This window comes from Crocodylus porosus, unplaced genomic scaffold (assembly GCF_001723895.1).
Source record: "Crocodylus porosus isolate Cpor-Errol unplaced genomic scaffold, CroPor_comp1, whole genome shotgun sequence".
Lineage (NCBI taxonomy): Eukaryota > Metazoa > Chordata > Crocodylia > Crocodylidae > Crocodylus > Crocodylus porosus.
The window spans coordinates 16,145,155-16,163,922 of record NW_017728913.1 but is presented as its reverse complement, the minus strand read 5'-3'; the positions used below and the strand labels follow the sequence as shown (position 1 = coordinate 16,163,922).

At 37.1% G+C, this 18,768-nt stretch overlaps 1 protein-coding gene across 12 annotated transcripts in view; it reads right to left on the bottom strand.

Moving 5' to 3' along the window:
* RAPGEF2 (Rap guanine nucleotide exchange factor 2) overlaps window positions 1-18,768 on the bottom strand; it is a 295,940-nt gene that overhangs the window by 121,349 nt on the left and 155,823 nt on the right. For 10 of the 12 annotated variants that reach the window (XM_019534546.1, XM_019534555.1, XM_019534550.1 and 7 more), the window contains 3 exons: window positions 16,165-16,240; window positions 13,522-13,689; window positions 10,720-10,737 (listed from right to left, as the gene is read on the bottom strand). In XM_019534546.1, coding sequence (XP_019390091.1) covers window positions 10,720-10,737; window positions 13,522-13,689; window positions 16,165-16,240 — 262 coding nt within the window. The remainder of the gene's footprint in view (window positions 1-10,719; window positions 10,738-13,521; window positions 13,690-16,164; window positions 16,241-18,768) is intronic. The other 2 variants (XM_019534547.1, XM_019534553.1) reach the window with 1 other exon arrangement.

Genomic DNA, 18,768 nt, shown 5'->3' with positions numbered 1-18,768 from the left:
CTCCTCTGTCCACCACTGCCAGGGTCCCTGTGGCTGGCCCCAAAGGCACGGGAAGCTGCAGAGCTACTCCATGGCTCCCTCTCCCCCTGTGTCCCAGCCAGACTGCACAGGGAGCCAGGCTCAGTCAGGTATAGCAGCTTCCTCCTCCTTGCCTAGTCACCCTAAGTGTTCTCTGTCATCCCAGGAGCAGGTCCAAGAAAGGGAAGCCATCTGCTTACTGCCATTGTCCCCAGCTGAATCCAGCTCCCTGTGCTACCCATCTGCAGGAGGGCAGTGCCTCTGAAGCTCCCCCCAGCCCCTTGGCAAGCCGGAGGCAGTGTAGCCATGGCCAGGGGTTGGGGGAAATGGATGAAAAGGAGGAGGGATGTTTTACTGAGCACAGAGATGAAGATGGAAGGGGATTCCTACCTGATTTGGAGACTTAAAACAAAGTCCCCCATGTGGTCTGTCCACCTGAGCGAGAGGGGAGGGTTGGAAGGAAGCTAGGAGGAAGGGTGCTGCCACCTCTGCAGGACCAGTCATGGATGTGAAGCCCAGAGTTCTTGGTTCTTATTGTAGCTCAGCCACTGATTTGTTACATGAACTTAAGCTAGTCACTTCAGCCTTCTGCACTTGTGTTTCTCCTTGCAAAATTATCCAATTTCTCCATTTAGATTTAGACTATACTTTACTATGTGTTTTCATAGTCTTAGGGGTTAGGGCAATGATTCTCAGCTAGGGTGCATAGCACCCTGGTTTACTTTAAGATCCTTTCAACAGTGATGTGAGGTTCCACACAATATTAACACTGTTCGGTGTGCAGCTATGATTTACAAGATAAGCCCAGGGGATATCAAATAGTAATTCTGTCAAAGTGATTCTGACTTGTGGTCTTTTCAAGTTCTTTGCAACAGAAGGATTACTCTATTACTTTTCTGCAGTGAAAAAGAAACAGGATGAAAACTAAGAGCTGGAATTTTCTGAGGGGTGCCGTAAGTCTAGTGAGGTTGAGGACCTAATGAAGTTAGGGTACGGTAGGAGATTAAGACATCTTGTTATTCACTCTCAAAATGCACAAAAGGTCGCCCCTAGTCAATATCCAGTTGTAACCGGATATTTGGTCATTCAGGTGGGGAAGTCAAAGGTAGTCAGCTATGATACTGGCCACATTACTTAGCACAGGGGTAGGCAACCCCTGGCATGGGTGCCAGAGAGCGTAGACCTTGAAGGTCTTCTGCTTGGCACATGTGGATGGCAGGGAAGGGGCCAGGGCTACACTGCCACCAACAAGGATCAGGCCCCTCATGGCTCCCCTGCCATCTGCCCCTGGCACACCAATATCTTACAAGTTGAAGTTGTGGGTGTTTTTGCCACTCTGCCCAAAAACATTCCCAACCCCTGCTCTAGCATGTTACTGGTTATAGAAACCAGAATACCTTAACCATACAGCCCTCTAGTTCATGTACTAGCCCACCTAAACTGTGGCTTAAGTGAACCTTGGTGTAGATTTTTTACTGTAAAAACAGACCCTAGTTGTTTAGAGCTTTAAACATAGATATAGAGAGGCAGAGATATTCTGCTCCTCCCCTTTATATTCAAAGATTAAAGAAACTACTGTTTCCTAACTATTGTACATTTCATCAAAGAAGGTGAGGTAGGATTCATCAGGAAAGATAAGCAATATATGCCAAGTTTAAATTTCAGCAATAGGTGAAAAAAGGAACAGATGTTCCCATGGTGTTCTGAAATGTGGCTTTCCCCATATTATTCTTTTAATTCTATATTTTCTTAGTGATTGAGGCTTTTTATGCTCATAATTAAAATATTTTGCCAAAATTTTTTAACTTTCCCCTTTCAAGCAAATCCTTTCTAGAAATGATAGTTTTAAAAAGATTCAAAAATAACATCAAAGCAAAAGCTTTAAAATTACTTAGAAACAGAAGCTGTGGCAGACTGGCTCACTCAAGGGACTGATGTGGAGTATGAAGCCAAATCACTATGTCAAGTGCTGCTCAGATAAACATGCAACAATATCATAAATCACATATCAGTCAGCAGCTCAGGTAAAACAAACTTGTTGCTTCTTCCCAAATACTAAAAGGAAAAAAAATCTAGATCTTCATTAGCATTCTCATTGGCAGAGTCTAAAGAGAGGCCAAGCATTGGGAGAAACCTGAGAATGGTTAACCATCTTCCCATTTTTCTAAATATGCTAAGAGTACATAAGAACCCTAATACTATTTATTATTATTTTACTGATATAGGGATACAATATATATTCAGTATGCCCATGTGTTATCTGTGTGTACATATGGGTGGGAGAGAGGACAGAGAAAGAGAGAGAGGTGGGGTTTATACTGAATTATAACAGATTATAAATGGATTTCACACACATACAAGAAACTTATGTAATCGTATTCTTCCTCCAGAAAAAGCCAGAAGGCTCTACCATATTAGGAATAAATTCTCCCTCCTCTGCAAGTGGGCATAGTCAATCTTTAAATCATACATATATTTTCTGATTGTCTAAACTCACTGGGTAACTTGGTTTATATTTCCTAAATTAGGAAATGCTAGTGATGATAATGAAATACAATAAAAGTGCCGAGTATAATATCAGTATTTTTCTATTTCTTTTAAATCCAACGGAGTCGTATCACTTTTTTCAGCAGTATACCCACAATTACAAATTGTGTTAGTTTCCCTTCAAACACCACTAAGTTTATTGAATCTGAAGATTCAAACAGAAATAGGACTAATTAATAGATTCCCCCCCCAATTGACATAAATGTTATTCAAATATAATACTAATATTCCCACTGCACCTAGCATGGAAAAAAATACACCTTTTTCCCCCACTCTACTGACACCTTAACCCTCCTATGTGGAAGTAAGAGATTTAAACCTTAAAAAATATGTATGTTCTGATAATAAGAGTAAAGTTTAACAACTTCATACCTGCCATCCACTGGGTTCTTAATCAGGAACAAATACAAATATGTATTTGTAAAATCAGATTTAATAAATCTTGAGATTTAATGCTGGTCACTATAAACAGTTTACACATGGATCCACATAATTCATATATGCACTTTTCAGTCTTTGGCTCGTTTTAAAGACACACAGATACAGGCATACTCTCTAGAAATTTGTATTATTTTATTCTTCTTCTATACCAAACCAGAAGACTCCACCACATTAAGGACAAATCCTTCCTCATCTACAAGTGGGCATAGTTAGTCTTCAAATCATATTTATTACCAAAAAAAACATACAAAAAAACAAATCAGATTTCAATTTTAAATGCAACATGTATCAATACACACACACGAATTATTTGGATCCATTTGTAGACAAATTTATAGTGAACAAGATTAAACGTGAAGAAAGACCTCTGGAATAATTACACAATTAAAAAAAAAAAAAAAGCACCTCCTTGCACCCTAGGTAAAATAAATTGCAAAAATTCAATTGACTGTATGCAACTATTACAGTCTGGAATGATCAGGTGGAGGAAATAAAGACTATACAGGAAAAAATATTTTTCTGTTGTATAAGAGGAGCACAGATTTTAGTTTTAAAAATAAATTTTACATTTTTAGCTAGATCAACACTCTTACGTTAACAACACAAGATTAAATATTTCAAGCATCACAAAAAATCCAAATCTATAAGCCAATAAAGGAAAATTAATTTCTACTATAGAAAAATCTATACTTTTCTTATGGAAGATTTACACTTTTAAAGATGCAAGGTATTTTCAATATTCACAAACTCAAATCAGGACCCTAACTGGCAATAACAGTACTAACTCTAAAATTGCCTGAAATACTGCCTGACTCGATACAAACATTACTACTTATTATTTTTGGATGCAATAGAAAAGATGGGCCCAATTATGACACTACTGCAAGCTTTCTTTCCAAGGGGAATGAAAGAACAGCAAATCCCAATGGACATGAGTTCTGCAGCAGAGATGATGTAATATATAAAAATAGACATCTTTAGACAGAAGCTGAACATTGTGTAAACAGCGTACTGCATGCCATTCTGAACCACTTAGCATTAATTTGCAACTGCAAATTGTTAGTAGGAAGAAAGAACAATCCCTGTATAATAAACAGTGTTGTGAATTACATTAGCTGTATATTCTGTAGGTTAGCATTTTCCCTCCACATCTAACGAGCTATGAAGCCAGATACCTTAAAATAGTAACAAGGACAAAAGTACAGACAGGCTGCTGTAGGAAGGAAATTCTGAGGCTCAATTGCAACAGGGACAATTATTGTATGCATGTATATTCACCTATTGTCCTTTGACAATCCCTTATAGGGAACACCAAATCATTTCTAAGTAAAAATGGAATTAGTTAAACCTGCTACAAGAGCCTCAGAATCCCTTGTTTTCCAAAGGTATAACATCAAAATCCCGATTTTCCTTGTTTTTCTGCATTTGTCTCCATTTAAAGACACAAACAGATAAAGGCAAACACTCTAGCAATTTGTATTATTTTATTCTTTGTCCAAACCAAGCCAGAAGGCTCCACCACAGAACATACCCTTCTTCCTCTGCAACTGGGCATAATCAATCTTCAAATCATATTTGTTTAAAAAAATGCACAGATTTCAATTTTAAATGCAAGACGCATTAATACACAAAAATACACACATATGTAACCATTTGTGTGTGTTTAGTACATAAATGAACACAATATACCACCTTCTGCAGACCACAGAACAAACAGACCAGGGACAGGAAATAGAAACGGGAGGAGAGAGGGCCCAAAGAACCAGGGCAGAAGCAACAGGGTTGGAACACATGGACCACTAATGTGTTAATCCATGCTAATCCTTCCAGGGCTTCACAGAGCCCATGGGTACTAGCTGAACAGCTCTGCTGGATGAGCATGCAACAGTAAGGGTTGCAATGTAACAGATTTCCTGAGGGACAACCCTCAATTCCCTTTAAAAGCAATCAAAAGTTAGGTTTATCAATAGCCTAGCTAACTTCCTTACATCTTTAGGATTCAGTTCTTGAAGATCCACTTAAAATGCCCCCCTTCCAGTTGTCACAAATCACAAAATGATTCCAAAACCATCACCTCTCTTCAGCTCTCCTTCAACCATCAAAATATGAAACATCTCCCAATAAACCATCCCCACACAATAGTCCCGCCTTCCTGATCCTCAATATCTATATATGTTCAAAACTCCCAGTACCACTAGTGTCACAAGCCTGCTTCTCTCTCAACTGCTCTGTTTCCTGTTTACCTTTGTATGTTTCCCCAACCCATTCGCTCTGCTCCTCTTTCCTATGTGAAGCACTGGCAACCAGTTCCCCTCTCCTTCAAAAAATTAGCTCAGTTAGTAGGAAGGAACCACATTTCAATTTAGCATTGTGGAATCCGAGCTCTCACTGCTGATGTCAGGATGTCTAGTAAATGCATCTTTTAAAAGCAGGTACTAGATGGTTTAAGATAATCAGAAATATGAAATTGTAGCTGCTGGGGTCCTGAAGAGACTGACATTACTCCTTTAATGCTCAACTCACCTCTTATAACTTATATAAAGTGAATCTGGGGCTGACAGTTTATATGCCTAGATTAACTCTAATATAAAAACTTACATGACTAAGGTAACACAAAAAAACTGTACAAAATACAATGCACTAGGAGTTAGAGAATATTCAAGTTTAGTAATGAAATAATGGCATTAGCAACGCATATTAAAGGGCCATTACATCTACATTATTGAGGTACACACATACTATTCTTACCTATTAGAAATGACTGAATGCTTAATTTCATTTCACTTTAACTGAGTTGAGTAGTTCCTTTCTTCTAATCCTTCTATTATTCTATTCTAATCCTTTACTCCATTTTTTGTTACAATTCCCTGGGATCCAAAAAGGGTCTTTTTCTATTCCATCTAATCCCAACTAAAAATGCAGCAAATAAAAAAGAGCCCTTGTTTCCTCAAGGCAAGAATCATGATCAGAACTAAATAGGCATGATTTTCCTCTAGCTTTACACTAGCACCTCAATTCAAGGGGCCTGTTCTAAGATGCTTCAATGCTGCAGAACCCCTTCCATCTCAACACTAGGACAAATCATCTGTAGTCCCTTAAAATTCCATTTATTTAATAACTACTCCATATTAAAAAACGTTAACACAAAGACATCAGATCTTTTTGTCATATTTATATTAAGCATGCTACAACCAAATAAGCATTTAAAATATCGTAAGGCACTTGTCTCCATCCACTTTGAAATAAAGACATGCAATTCATAGCATAGTTTTAGCAGACAGTCAAGCAATTATAGTACTTGATTTTTATTTTAATAATGCTTGTCCATCACCATAGAGAGACTTTGGCAAAGTCCAGAATAGCACACATCTTTCTTCATATCCAGTCCAGTGCATTTGCAGATGCACAACATGAACACAACCTAATTTCCTCTAACCCGCTACATCATTCAGTTTGTCTTACACCCCTAACCAGAATTAAAAATCACCATAATGTATAGGTAGACATTTGATAAATCAAGGTTGCCCAGGCAGCCTTGATTGTGGTGTTTCCTGATGTTTGAATACTTGGATTTTACAATATGAACATTTAAAAAAAATAAGAGATGGCAGTTAGGCAAAAAGGACCATGAATGTTATATAATTACCATATCAAATACAAGTAAGAGAACACACTAGCTTTCATGGCTTTCAACCCAGTGCTCCAACCCAGAGACCAAAATTGCCCAGGCTAGCATCAATGTGCTGCTTGTTTACCTAGAGCTTAAACTTTGTGGGATAGGATATTATTCTAAACACAGACAGAATTTCTTGAGATTTTAGCCACCAGCCTCTAAAAAGTACTATTAAACATATGCAGATGCAATTTTCAAAAGCTTTCAGGCACGTTCAGATCTGAGCAGATTCTCTCAGAGGCAGTGAAGGGCTTTACATATATTTTTGTTTCAGATCAGGATACCATGGAATACCAAATTTGCAGACCCATCTGTAGTTGCATCCCATCCTTGAGTGCAGCCATTCAGGGCAGGCCATACCCTGGTGGAACTTCACAACTGTCCCAATTTTTCATGGCGTATTGTATCTTAGAGTCCAGTGCATCAACCATGTTTAACCATCAGAGCTATTTATCTATGGTGCTGCCTTTGGGAGCTAATGACCAGCAAGACATAGTGGTAAAGCGAATTACTTATTTTAACAAAGAGAGAAGGGATTTATCATCAAATTTTAGAATGGTTTATAGGCAGCTTAAAAGCCAACCATATCATGGGCAGCTAGACAGCCCTCAATTCTGCCTCAGTATTACCGATGTTAGTTTGAATTAGTTTTACAGAGTAGGGTTCTTTTTAAAGTGCTCTAGAGTTCTTTTCACACAAGTGTTTACAGGAAAGTGATTGCTAAGAAACAACTCACCTTGAGCGATTCGGTCTTTCCCACTTGTATTAACCTAAGTCAGCATGTTCACATGGTAACTACTCCTCAATACCACATCAACTTGCACTATTCAAATAATTATCGAGTAGCCACAATTCTGCCAGACCATAAAGCTCCAGAAGAAATTTATAGGGAATAAATTAAACACTGGTAAAACTAATTTACCCTCATTCCCATCATGAAAATCCCTAAGTTAAAAATAAAAAAAAAAGTTATCTTGAAGAAATAAAAATCATGAAAATTTTTGTCCCAGCTGGTTAATTATAAATGGCTGACAATAAGGGCTTATGATGGAACATGTTTAACAAACTTAGCTACAGGCTACCATTGCTGCCTAAAATATAAGCAACACTATCAAATCTATACGGTCCACCTTCAACATTCTGACAAACTCTGTGTCAAATAAAAGCTGTTACCTGCATTACCATTATTTTTACATTTATTTCATCATAGTCTCTAAGGGTGCCTCTGCACAAGTGTGGGAATTACTGTACTCCAGCAACATGTGCATCAGCATCCATGCACTAAAAAGTGACAGTGAGGGCACTTTAACTAAAGCTCATTCAACATACCCTCTGCCAGCCCCACTCCCGGAGCATGTACATAAATGCCCAAATACACTATTACAAACAGTTCTTCCCTTCTTATTCTACAGCCCCCTCTACACATTACAGATATTGCACTATTAGATGGTTAACTGCACAATTAATTGAACCCAACTTCCCGTGTGAGGTATCTATCAAGCCATAAAAAGGTCCAACCAGCTACAGAGACCTTGAAAATGCATACTAACTATAGGTGGTTGGTACACAGGCTTTAAATTTGCCTGTGTAGCAGGGTCTGCCCTGTGGCTGGAAGCCCTGTCATCTGACCAGACCCTCAGCCGCAGGGGTGCACCGTGCCCAGCTAGGGCTGGGAGTCATACAACTGTGGGGACTCTTAGACCCAGCAGCTGCCAACTCAGTCCCAGCAGCACCCCAGCATAGCATCCTGAGGATGCTGGGTCCCAGGAACATGCCTTCCAGTGCCAGGACCCAGGTGGTTCCCAGAAGCCCAGGCATGGGTGCAACCTCCCAGCCCCCGGAGTACATGAAGACCCCAAGGATGGGAAATTATGGCTGCTGTGGTCTGCCAGCCCGGAAGGGAGAAGGGGTGAAACCCCCAGTGCTGGAAGGCTGCAGCAGTTGTGATCTCCCATCCCTGGCAGTGCATGGGGTGCTCCCAGCTGTAGGAGCCTGCTTCTTGCTGGGGCAGAGAGATGCCAGGATTGGCCTTCCCTTGAAACAACAATAAGATGCAATGCAATCTAACGCATGATCCCATAACCATGCCTCCTGCCATGCTATGTGTGTGACTGTGTAAACCACACATTAGATCCTATTGCACTTTTACCTGCATGGGCCAAGGAAGCCAAATACTGAGAAATGGTCTTAAAAAAACATGTATTTTATTCAAGATCAGAATCCTGTTGCATTTTCCCTAAGCATTCCACTACTAGTCAGAATTGGTAAAACATTAATCTATAGATGACGGATTAAACCTTTCTATATTAAAGAATCTTATCCATTATTATTAAAAAACTCTCATTTAAAAATTTTAACTTTACTGTGCCTTTAGAACTCAATCTTCACCCCACCAAAGTTGGTAGGGATTTTACTACTGATTTCAAAATGAGTAGAAAAGGACTCCTAAAAAACCATATCTTCATCATTAAAAAAAAAGGGGATTTTAGCATTATAGTCTATTCGACAAGTTTGTGAGGAAGGTAATAAAGCCCTACTGGCTAATTTAAAAAGAAACTTTCAAATGCAAAACCAAATTAATTGTTAGTAAAACTGCTGGTTAGTTGTGCTACAAAGAATGAGCCAACACTGCCTCCTAGAATGTCAGCAGAAAAAAGGAAAAAAAAGAAAAAAAAAAAAAAGATAATTATAGGTGATATTAAGGATTGTATAAACAAATGAAATTTGTTCTTTAAAATGTAAAACTAATTGTTTCATATTAGCTTCAATATAATATTGCTTTATGTTTTATACTTATGTTAGGGCAAAAAATATACACAAAATTCCTATTATATCTAGCATAGGCATAGAATATTTATTATTTGTGTTAATCTACATGATTAAAAATATAATAAAAGATGTTATCCAAATGTTCAAGTTATTCTGATTATATTTAAAACTGATCCAAAGAAATCCTATAAGTATTTTCTTTCTTTCTACCTTTTTTTTTGTACAAGTGGAACTGTACAACATAGGTAGCTACTAAATATGCAGCAGAAGCGTGCTGTGTGGCAGCTCCTTTAATCTTGCAGGTTTCCCTACATTCCTCCCTGCCTCTCCCCTACCACTCACGGTTCACTCCTGATCAGTGGGGAGGCAAAATCCAGAGTTTAAATATGGCGCCATTTTTGCCTACAGTTGCTGACTGGGTAAGGGCCCCAGTGGCTCTGCTATTTGATGCTGATTGGCTGGAGGCAAAAACAGCATCATGTATAAAACAGTAGTTTTCACCTCCCTGCCAATCAGGAGTGAACAGCAGGGCCCCTCTGCCAATCAGCGACTGCGAGAGGCGGGTCGCACACGGAAGAACCTATGAGATAAAAGGCCGCCGCACAGCCCATTTTCGCCACAAATTCGGTAGGTCCCTAACCATAGTCCAGGACTGCTTACTTGCGCAGACATACTCTTCCTGAAAGCACATGCAAGCTCCTGCCCCATGTCAGTAAACAGCAAATAAGCATCTGATAATAAATTCTGTTTTCCAATGTTCTTGTGCTGAATCAAAGCAAAGTGGCAACTTCACCAAAACAATTCCAAGTTTTTCAATTCACAGCTTTCCAATAATATCTTATATTCCTACTGACCTTACAACATGCAAGTGCCAAACATCAACAAATGGGCTATTTTAGGAACCAAGATGAAGATTAATATATCTTCCATTCTGAGGAAATAAGTGAAATCTGTCTAATACCAAATGTTTTATGTTTTTGCTTTTCAGATCATCTTCTACTGACATGGCTCCTAAATTTGGGAGTAGCATGAAAGCAAGGAAAAAAGATTATCAACAAAACAGGTGAAGGAGTCAACACTGTTTTGAACCTCATTCATTTAAAGCATTCTCACTATAAAACAGAAGTATATAAAAACAGCAGTAAACAAAAGCTAGAGGACAGAACACAAATTTAGCCAAAGCATTTCAGTATTATGACATCATTAGTCAGATTGCAAACTTGCAAGTAAATTGTTACTGTTAGAGGACCATACACATTAAGTTACAATACCTGAGGTTTAGTGCATTCCTGTGAGCCAAAATGAAATGAATGCCATATAGGAGGAAAGGAAAAGATGAACATTATCAGACATGCCATAGTACATTCAACCACTATGAAGATAATGTTAAAATTATGCTATCAAGGGTCCTTGATCCCTTGTATGTTGGCTATATGTGCAAATGTGCAGTAAGCCATGCTACTATTCAGCATAATAGAATAAGCTTTATTTATAATTTTTACAACAGTTTTCAGAGTTTTGTTTTACTAACATCTAATAATTTCCTCAACATTTTCTTAACACTACTCAACTTCCTTCAAAAATAGTGTGATGGTTAGATTAGCTCTGTAACAATCAAATTGGACCTGTGTGAAATATTGGTAATCTTGCAACACATATTTGTGGTAACCAAGGAACTTGTATAAAATAAAAATGCAGGAAGCTAGTTACCTCTAGAAATACACAGAGTTCATCATCTATAGGTTATTACTAAGATCTTAATGCTTGTCAACACTCATGGCCAAAACCAACCCACAAAAGGGAATAACAAAACTGGAGACTAATCCAACATATATAACCATTCTCTGCCACTGGTAATCCAATGTACTCTATAAACAGCAGCCATTTTTCAACAATATTTTAAAGTGTATATTGTTTATACTAACTTCTAAATTTTGGATAACTAAAGGCTAAGAGATGCTAACTGATGGATGCTCAGCAGTTCAGAAAAGCAGAAGCACATTTTAACACAGATCCTATCAGTTTCAGAAAATCCACTTCAGTACTATTTTTAAAAATGTAGACTTTTTATTTAAAATTAGAAAAATGGTTTGGGAGAATCACAAAGGAGGAAGCAACATATACAAATATGAAAGACTGGGGGAAAACATTTTAAAATACAAAAACAGAAATATATCATAAGAATGTTAAGATTACCAAACACTAAAAAAAAAAAAAAATGGAATTATTCTGTAATTCTCATTAAAATTTGCTCAGCTTAATGTTTTCCCTACAAACCATATCAATTAGCTACTTTAAGTTCTATTTTTTATCTTTTAAAATCAACCAGTTAACTCACAGTTACTTAAAGGTTTTACTGACTATTTGGCAACCTCTTTCAAACAATGTGGGACCCCTCTCAGTGTTTTTCCCAATACATTTTATAAATGCATTATAAATTTAAACAATAAAATGATAAACAATGAACTTTTGTTCTTAATCCTATAGGTAAAGCTATATGCCATTATATGGATCTAAAATATAAAATGTATACAACTGGTGTGGACCTATTGCAAACAGCACTATGTCAAGTCTAGTTATAGCTTTTTCCCCAACAAGAGATTATCACACTAAAGCTGTTGATATAGGTAAGGTATGTGTTTAAAGAAAGCAAGTTAAAAAAAATCCTTCCTTTACTTAAAACACTCACACGCTCAAACAAGTATACCTATAAAAGATGGCTGATAATCAACCAGTCACAAATATAATCTCTTCAAACTGCCAAAAAGTTATATAGAAGAGCCAAAGGAAGTGATTCAATTATGGAAGTTGTACTAAATTGGAGAAAGTCAAAACTGAGCTTAAAAACTGAACTATTAAAAGCAGTCTGTTGTATAAACAAAATACATAAAGTGTTGATTGATGTAAGATATATTCAACTTGTGAGGAAAGCCCTCTAATTAGCAAATGTAATCAAACATCTGCATACTTACAGTCGTACACTGATTTTAACAGGGAACTGGCAACAAGTAAAGAGATAAGGGTGGGAGGGAAGGAAATGTATAAAAACAAAAACAACCTGCTATTTTAGATCAGACAGCATTTTCAAAACATTAAGGCCGCAATCTTCAAAACTTTCACACACGCACACAAAGAACAACTTTATACACAACTTGTCTCAACATGATTCAATGCGCATAAAGTTACTTATATGCAAACTCGTGTGTTTTTGCATGTCTGGGGACATAAGCAATTGAGTATGGGAGCCAATAACTAACTCTTTCAAGTGTTTTGAATACTGCTGACATTAATACCAAAACTGATGACACTGGTCCAGTAGATCCTTGCTCAATTTAAAAAAAAAAATATAATGTATTTTGTCAAACAAGTTTAAAAGTATTATCTTCTTTTCATCTTGGAGAAAGGCTTCCAATATTTAAAAGTATTCACATTTTAAAGAAAATCTCTGATTTAAATGATCTCTCTGATGAAGGACAGACTAGATTAGTTCATTAGATCCCAAAAATACAAAAATTCAGATTGAAGCTTTTGGCCTCATGCCAGTCATCAATAAAAGTTAGTTTAATACTCTGAGGTCTGGATCTCATGTAGATAATTAAGCTAAAATCATGAAGTGCATCTACCACAATGGAATACAGACCTTTACAAAAAACTGTCACTATACATAAGAATGAATGCTTCGATGATTAGCCTCAAGAACACTGAGCAACAAAATATTTCTGTTACAATCTATTATCGAAGAGAAATTCGAATCACATGCTTCAGTTAATGGATATATTTGGCCAATGTCAAAAATTAGTGGAATATTGAATAGAGATGCATTTTCCTCTTGTCAGCATAGCTGGCTGCACATTCATTGTTGTTACTGTTCTCAACTTTTCACTCTGAACTACGATGCAAATACACACATGCTCACACATACAGAGCCACAGTCACTGCTACCCTAAGCAAACTCTTCCACAGAATTGCACTTGCTTATGCCAGCAGTAAATCTGGCCTTTTGAGAGGTTATTTTTGTTAAATAAATTTCCCCTAGTTGTACTTCTTAAAATCTAAAAATGTGGATAGGTTACCGTATGATATCCTCTAGGTAAAGGTGGCTTCCCCACAGGATAAGGATCCACAGTGTCAATAATTGTTTGTCTCTCTCCTTTTTGGTTGATTTTTCTAAATCTCCTTCGGGATTGTCTATGAGATGCTTGGCGTTGGAAATATTCTTCATTTTCATCCATATAGTCCACCTATAATATATAACATTATAGAAATAAAACAAAGGCATATGGATGATCTCTTTTATTCTGCTTAACCATATCCAAAATTGTTTTTAGGCCATCCTATATAATATGTTCACTGCTACTGAACATACCCCTTTTAGTTTGAGGTTTGGTTTATGAAAAGATTGAAATCAGTACTAAAAATATCACAATGTCTAGAAGGATGAGAAAAAAAGGAACTATCACTATAAAGAAATTTAATAAGTGGATACATGGTTATATAACTGACTCGTTCTATTAAAAAGGAATGCTCCTCTTTCCACTTTAATTCTTAACATAGGACAATCACTTCAGTATCATACACTGTAAAGTGAAGTCCTGCTATGTGAAAGAACTTGTAGCTTTCCTGATGACTTCAATAGGCCACCTGGGACCTCCCAAACCCACCCTGTGGGAACAGCTTCACTCATGGCAGCACTGTTTTCATTGCTTATTTTAAATATTTTGAAACCTTTAAGGAGATTTTTCATAGAAAAAATAATTTTAAAAAGTGGTACTTATATGAAAAGCAATTTAATTTGTATTAATAGCTGGGGGGGGGGGGGCAGTTACAAGCAAGTATCTGAATAAGGAATTTCCTGTTCAGCTCATCTAAGGCAATCCTCCTCTGTTCCAGAAGCTTTAAAGTCACCGCCACAAGTTATTATATAATAGTGCATGGCATTGAAAGTGTTAGAACTCATACTGATGACTTTCCTGGAAGATGAGTAAAGTAATTTGCCTGAGAGCAGGTCTCTTCTTTGTGCCCATCTGGCTAATGTATTTGATTATGTCATGCTGAGATGAACCCATGTCTATATGAGGAAACTGTCCAAAATAATTCTGTATTAAAATTAATTCCACTAACAGTTATCGCTTCCCTAACAAAGGCCTAAACAATTACCCGAAAACAGAAACAGGGAAGCAAAGAGAATAACACCACCACAAATGATTACTAAACAAACGATTTTCCTGTTGTGCGTTCTTCCTCTCCTGTCTATACTGATGATATAACACAACAAAAAGTTTTAGTAAAACTAGGGTTACCTCACCCAAACATTTAAAGTTCACCTGAACATAAGCATGTCACTAAAGTCCAGTTCTGATGTGAAACAAATGTGTGGTGACAAGCTGGTGGGTGCTCTGCAAGCTGTCCTCTGTTTGAGCTCTCTTCCCAGTCAAACTGCAGTCAGCCCTTCAAAAAAGCTTACATTGGGCATCTGCCATTTAATGAAGAGGTTAACGATCATGCTATCACTATTACTTTCAGGGACAGGGAGAAACAATTTAAATTTCTCCTGTACTGAGGATGGATCTTCTTTGGATTTTGCACCCTAAAAAACTGATGAAGAATTGAATCTCAGAACCCTCTAGGGGGTGATGCTGTTCTGCTAGCAAAGCACAGCTGTTATTAAAAATGAAAACACACTGGAAAAAAAAAAAACCCTGACAAATTTACTGTCAGTGATACAAATATCCTTAAATAGCGTACATAAGCCTTACATAGCTATAATAAACAGAGTTTTCAGCTGCTGATAATCAAGGTTAGTTAAAGCAAAAATATTTAATGATATAAACCCCCGACGATCATCACACTTCTACCTAAAGCTATTCTACTGATTATCCAGCCTCACCGTCAATTTTTAAAGAAGTCTTATTATTCATAAAAAGGTCTCAAATACCACTTCATCATTCATTTTGTCAAATGATACTGCCAACTTTTGCACCTGTTTCCAAACTCCATACACTATAGCTAAGTATGGAGATTCAAAAAACCCAAGTCTCGATCGAGTCGATCATCACAGGTTAGTATAAGCTACGTAGACTGAACCAATAAGTAAGTGAACAGACATTCACTTTTGATTCTGGAAATGCAGCCACATGCTTGCAATGGCCCAGGTCAAAAGCTAGGGGTGCTAGAGCATGCCTTCGTGCTCAGCTGGTGCAGACAACTTGTGCCAAACACTAGCCCACCCACCCCGTGAGGGAGGCATTTGTGGGGGTGGTACAAAGCAACCTGGGATGTAGGGAGTCTGCAAGTTAACTTGAATCTGGAGGGGATCTGGCACAGAAGTTCAGCAAATTGATTTAACCTAAATCGGTGAAGTCTGATATTACATTCATCCAGGTTTACCTTAAATTAGTTTTGGTCATTTTGAAAGCAGCTCATGTGCACTGAACTTCTGTTGTGTTCTAGATTTGAACTGGCTTCCGATCACTTATACTGGTTTATGTGCAATTTCTGTCTCTAGCCTACTTCTTAATTTAGACAAAAGGAAAAAAAAAGAAAGCAAAGGAAAACAACAACCGTCTCTCATGCACTTAGTTCAGTATTACTTATACCGGATCTTAATAGAGATAATTTACAGGAATTCAAAAAATAGTATTAAATACTGTTTACTGCAATACATTTAACTTGAGGAGGGGAAAAAGTTTAAATGAAGTTAATACAAATATTCTTACCACAATCATTTCAGATGGCTCTAAAACAATGCACTCACAGCCACGCCTCAAGCTCCCTGCAGAACGCTTGCCAAAACTGAGGAATAAAATTACTTAAATCAGAACAAATTCAAAGCTGTAGCACAATCCATGGAAGTATGTGCACCCAACCCCAGATCTTTAAAAGCATAGGAAATATATAACCATGACTTGTAGTAGAGATGCTCTCTTTTATTAGACCAACAAGATTTTTGCAAATAAAAAAATCTTTAATTGCAAGCTTTTGGGCAAAAACACCCTTCATTAGGCATTGGAGAAAAGTTTGTAAATGTTCTCCTGGGTAGAAATGAAAGTTTATATTTTTCATGGGAAAAATGTATGCACTTCTGCCCAGAGCAAAATATCCACACATATGTTTGCCTGCAATTAACCATTCCTAGAATGCCAATGCCAATATACTTTTGATTTACAGAATTTACAACTATATGCCAAATAGTTATATTAATACTTAGACAAATAACCAAGTCATTTCTGATTAAGCTTTATCTGTCTTATTTTGAAAATTTACTAAACAAGGCAAGACAGACACGAGACAGTTTCCCACAGGATAAAATGACACTACTGTAATTTAAAACAGAATAAACATTTGCCAATTTAAATGGATATGAGCCTGCAGATTAAATTTCAAATTTTTATGCAATCATTACAAAAAGTATTTTAAAGACATTAATAAAGTTTGAAACACGACTGCAAGTGGTTGTGCTTTGTCCCCAAAGTAAGAATATATTTTGTTTTCATTACATCATAGCATGGCGTAAAAAGATAAACACATCATTAGGAATAGCAAACAATAACATAAGCCCATAATCTTTGCCTCAGAGTGTCAGGATAGAAAATATCCAGCTGGAAATTGCCTTTACCTAGAGCAGGGGGTGCTACTTACAGTCCATGGGCAAATATATTTTATCAGGCCCTCCAAACATGCCATTAGTAAGTTGTGCATGGGAATGTGCCATCTACAAGCAGAATATCTAACTGCCACCTCCTGCCCACCCTGGGCCAAGCTGTTATGTTCTGAAGACTTTAGACCACTGGTTCTCACCCTTTTTGTCTCAAAGTACCCAGCAACAGGCTCATGGTCCCCCTTAGAAAAATGCCAGCACTAGTTTTAACTCTTCTTTTTTTTTTTTTTTTTTTTTTAAACTTTTAAAAGTAGAGCAAATCTTCTGTTCCAAGGACATAAGAAATACCACAACAGGTCAAATATTTTTAACACTATGGATTCCTACTTGAATTCTCTTGTGAATTATGTTTGCACTCCCTAACCCTGCTAACCCCATAGCACCCTTGAAAGAAACTCAGTGCTCTAAACCTATATAAAATTCTTGGGCCTTTATAAACAGATGCAATTTAGAGCAGCCCTATGGCTGTTCTAATCTGTGCCTAGGGCAAAACTGTTCTCTGGTCTTTATCCTATCCTGCCTAAATCCAGGATTGTGGGAAGGGATATGAGCAGTTGAGAACATCTGCTCTTTAAGAATCTAAAATCTGCTGCTTTATTTACAAATAAAATATCTTGCTGGGGGTAACTTGCTTGAACTAAAATAAATCTGGCATGAACTTTTAAAACTACAATGAGACCTGTAACAGACTTTTCACACTCTGATAAGACCTCCGACATAGGGTACCAAGTATTAAAATCTACATGTATAGCAACTTCAGAATGAACTATCCAAATTGATGAATGCCACACATTACTAAATAGCATAAGGATGAGCATATAAGAAAGGCTTATAGAAAAGTTATCAAAGAAAAAGAAAACAGACTTGACTTTTTTACAATGTAGTGCTCCCACCAAAAAAAGAAAAAATAAGCTGAGATTTTTCTTTCTTTCTTAAAAAGCTTCTGTCCAACAAAAATGTCCATGAATACTCTCATTTGTCACTAGAGCATAAGAAATCTGAGGAAGAAAAAATGAGAAGAAACACGTGGGGAAAGGATGTCAATACTTCATTTACCTTTTCAATGTTAAAAAAACCAAGTGTGACACTGAGCTATGGGACTGCAACTATCACCAATCACTTTATTTAAAAATAAAAAAATCATGAAAAGTACATTTTTATGACACACAACAGCTCTCAACATGTTATCCCTCACCTTTGTAAAGAATCAAGTTGTATCTTAGTATGTCAAATCAGTGGTATTTTGAGCGGATGTTTTACTATCCTCTTACTTCCCATATGATTGTTCATTTTAACTAATTTCACTTGCTACACAAGGGTGATTTATGTATATTAGCATTTCAAAAGCTGAAAAAAGATAGTATTTGACTACTGAAAATAAATACTATCCATTCATCTTCACCACTGTAGCATTTATATTTAATGGTACTGTGAGAGAGTGCTTATGCTAGGCAAGGCCTAGCATTAGAAACAATGCACGAAAACTCCCAGAATGCTTCAAGGAGGCTGAGGAGTCAGCGATTGACATTCTGGTAATCACTTTCTGACCCTTAGATGAAAATGCTGAACTTCTGACCTTTGAACAATGATAAAAACAGCAGACACGCCGCTTACATTGTTAAGAATAGGAAACTGCATGGCTAAACCGCAATGACGAAAAAAC